This window comes from Chrysochloris asiatica, unplaced genomic scaffold (assembly GCF_000296735.1).
Source record: "Chrysochloris asiatica unplaced genomic scaffold, ChrAsi1.0 scaffold00275, whole genome shotgun sequence".
NCBI lineage: Eukaryota > Metazoa > Chordata > Mammalia > Afrosoricida > Chrysochloridae > Chrysochloris > Chrysochloris asiatica.
The window spans coordinates 3,385,608-3,388,434 of record NW_006408793.1 but is presented as its reverse complement, the minus strand read 5'-3'; the positions used below and the strand labels follow the sequence as shown (position 1 = coordinate 3,388,434).

The window sequence follows — 2,827 nt, the reverse complement described above, 5'->3', positions numbered from 1 at the left end:
CTCCTACGTCCCATTCTGTTTTCTCAGCCCGCTACCCACCTGCTTTTGGGCATCCTGCTCCGACTAACAGGTTCCAGATTACTGAAGCGTCACCTCTCGCTTCCCAGTAAATCTCCGCAGCCCACTCGGACTGCAGCCTGTTTGCCGCCGGTCCTCCCATTGCAGCAATCAGGGCGACAGAGAGGGAGGAGGCTCTCAGGGAAGGGAAGACATAGGAGGACAAACTCGCGGGCCCAGTTGGGAAATCAGGATGGGGAGAGTTCACACTACAGGTAAACAGGCAGGAGAAGCACTGGGCGCAGCCGCCTCGGCGGTCACCCAGAGATTTTCAGGCACGCAACTCCGCCTCCAGGGCTCTCTCCCTCGCACTCTCGCCAAGCCGCTCGCTCGCAGCCCCATCAGCCGCCGCAGCATCACTTCACACAAAGGACTGTTACCCTCTGAGCAGCTCCTCCACCTCCACGTCGTCCTCCGGTGACAGCAGCCCCGACAGCAGTGTTCGGGTGCGGCGGCGGCGCCAGGAGAACCTGTCACTCTCAGCAACCGAGGCGGTGGCAGCAGCTTTTTTGTTTTTTAAAAAAATCTCTATTTTGCAATCCCCCTCCATACCTCTTCGCCTTTCTGTGGTTCCACCCACCTCTTCCTTCCCTCCTCCTCCTCCTATAAACAACTCTCCTATACACCCCCTCCCAAATAAATAAATAAAAGGAGGAGGGTAAAGGGGGAGGAGGAGTGTCGCTGGGGCAGGGAGGGGGGGCAGGAAAAGGGAGGCAGCGCCAGAGAGCAAGGCAGAGTCCGAACAGACAGCCCAGAGCCCGCACGCACCTCACACCATGAGATGGCGACGCGCCTCGCACCACTCCGGGAGTGCCGGCCCTTGGGCCCCGCACCCCGGCCCCGCCGCACGCTCGCGACCGCCACTGCTGCGGCTTCTGTTGCTGTGGACCGCGGCCCTGGCGCCTGGAGCGGCCGCCGGCGACGAGGCAGCTCCCGCGGGGCCCTCGGTGTGCTACTCGTCCCCGCCCAGCGTGGGCTCGGTGCAGGAGCTGGCTCAGCGCGCCGCGGTGGTGATCGAGGGAAAGGTGCACCCGCCGCGGCGGCAGCAGGGGGCACTCGAAAGGAAGGCGGTGGCGGGCGAGTCAGGGGCGTGGGGAGGCGACCGTGAGCCGTCAGCCGCGGGCCCCGGGGTACTGGGGCCGCCCATCGAGGACCCACTGTTCATCGCCAACGGGACTGTGCCCTCTTGGCCCACGGTACTAGCGCCCAGTGCCGGCGATCCTGGGGAAGACGCACCTTATCTGGTGAAGGTGCACCAGGTGTGGGCGGTGAAAGCTGGGGGCTTGAAGAAGGACTCACTGCTCACTGTGCGCCTGGGGACTTGGGGCCATCCCGCTTTCCCCTCTTGCGGGAGGCTCAAGGAAGACAGCAGGTACATCTTCTTCATGGAGCCCGATGCCAACAGCAGCAACCACTCACCGGCCGCCTTCCGAGCATCTTTTCCCCCTCTCGAGACTGGCCGGAACCTTAAGAAGGAGGTCAGCCGGGTGCTATGCAAGCGGTGCGGTAAGTTTCTGACCCACGATGGGGAGGGTGCGAGAGGCGCGCGGAGGGCGCACTCCTGGGGCGCGGCGCGACATCGGAAGAGCTGTTAGTTTGAAGATTGTAGACTCCCAAGTTATCCTCCACGAGAGAGGTTTTGTGGATTCTACTGGCAGCGCCTTCTCCAGTTTTCAGTTGCTTGGCTAGGGTTTTGCTACTGGTGAAAACCCAAATTTGATTTTGGTTGGGGCGCCGGAAACTTTTTAATCCTTTGGGATTTGGTTCATCAAGTAGAGTGGATTGGACAAGATGCTTTCTTGCCTGTGGATTGACTTCACTGTGGTTAGGAGGTGTTGATTTGTGTGTCACCTTATGGTTTTTTTTGTTTGTTTCTTTGAAGGGGGAAGGGGAGTTCTACAGGCTAATGGCTTACTTTCACTTAGAATCTTTAGTGTGGAGATGGTTTGGGGTGGACGTTGCGCTGAGATTTCTCTGTGGAAGTGGCAGTTTTTGGCGAACTGATTACTCAAGAGATAGATGCAGTTTGTACCTTGTGAACATGTGTATGTCAAAAGTGTAGTTGTTTTTTTGTTTTTTTGAAGAAATCATCTCAAGATTTTTTTGTTTTCACAACATTTTGGTTTGGAGTGTGTTTTGGCACGTCAGTGAATCAGCAGGTGAACTTAATTGTGGAGCTTTAGATGTACGTAGGCCTTCAAGAAGCATTTCGGAAGATAAGTTTAACAATCAATTTCTCACTTTTTTTGGAGGAAAAGTATTGTTTCAGTTCTTCTTAATATTATTAGGTTTGAGAAGTTAGGTGGTGATCTAATACTTTTGAGGTAGCATTACATTTATGCCATTCATAAAACAATTTCTAGGATCTAAATATATGTATAATTTCCTGATTATCATATAAGCAGGGTTTCTTCTCAAACCATAAATTAACATGATTATACACCACAAATTCTAACATACACAATAGCTTTTTCCTCTCCATCTATGTATCTAATAACTGGGTTTATTGAATTTTTACAAAACCCTGCACCATACCATATTCAGTCAGCCTGTGAGACAAAGTGTCAATTCTTTTAAATTTGTTTGTGTGATGACCAATTATTTAAATTCCAGGTTGGTATTTGAGGTGCTTATATCCTGCAATTAATTGATACCTAACAATTTGTTTTTAATGTCAAGAAATAGCGTTGTGCAGACACCATTTCCTAATTTTCATAATGCAATTTGTGTGCCAGAGACCTCTCCAGATTGCACCACTATGTGGACCGAA

General features: G+C 52.7%; 1 protein-coding gene across 1 annotated transcript; it reads left to right on the top strand.

Moving 5' to 3' along the window:
* Positions 1–605: 605 nt before the first annotated feature.
* Positions 606–1,652, top strand: LOC102830548 (pro-neuregulin-2, membrane-bound isoform-like). Its single transcript, XM_006874415.1, has one exon. It carries the CDS (start codon positions 834–836, stop codon positions 1,650–1,652), a length of 819 nt encoding a protein of 272 aa, XP_006874477.1. The 5' UTR covers positions 606–833.
* The last annotated feature ends 1,175 nt before the right edge of the window (positions 1,653–2,827 follow it).

What these genes read in the sequence shown, in the direction of transcription:
- LOC102830548 (XM_006874415.1), top strand. Translation starts at nt 834, where the DNA reads ATGAGATGGCGACGCGCCTCGCACCACTCCGGGAGTGCCGGCCCTTGG.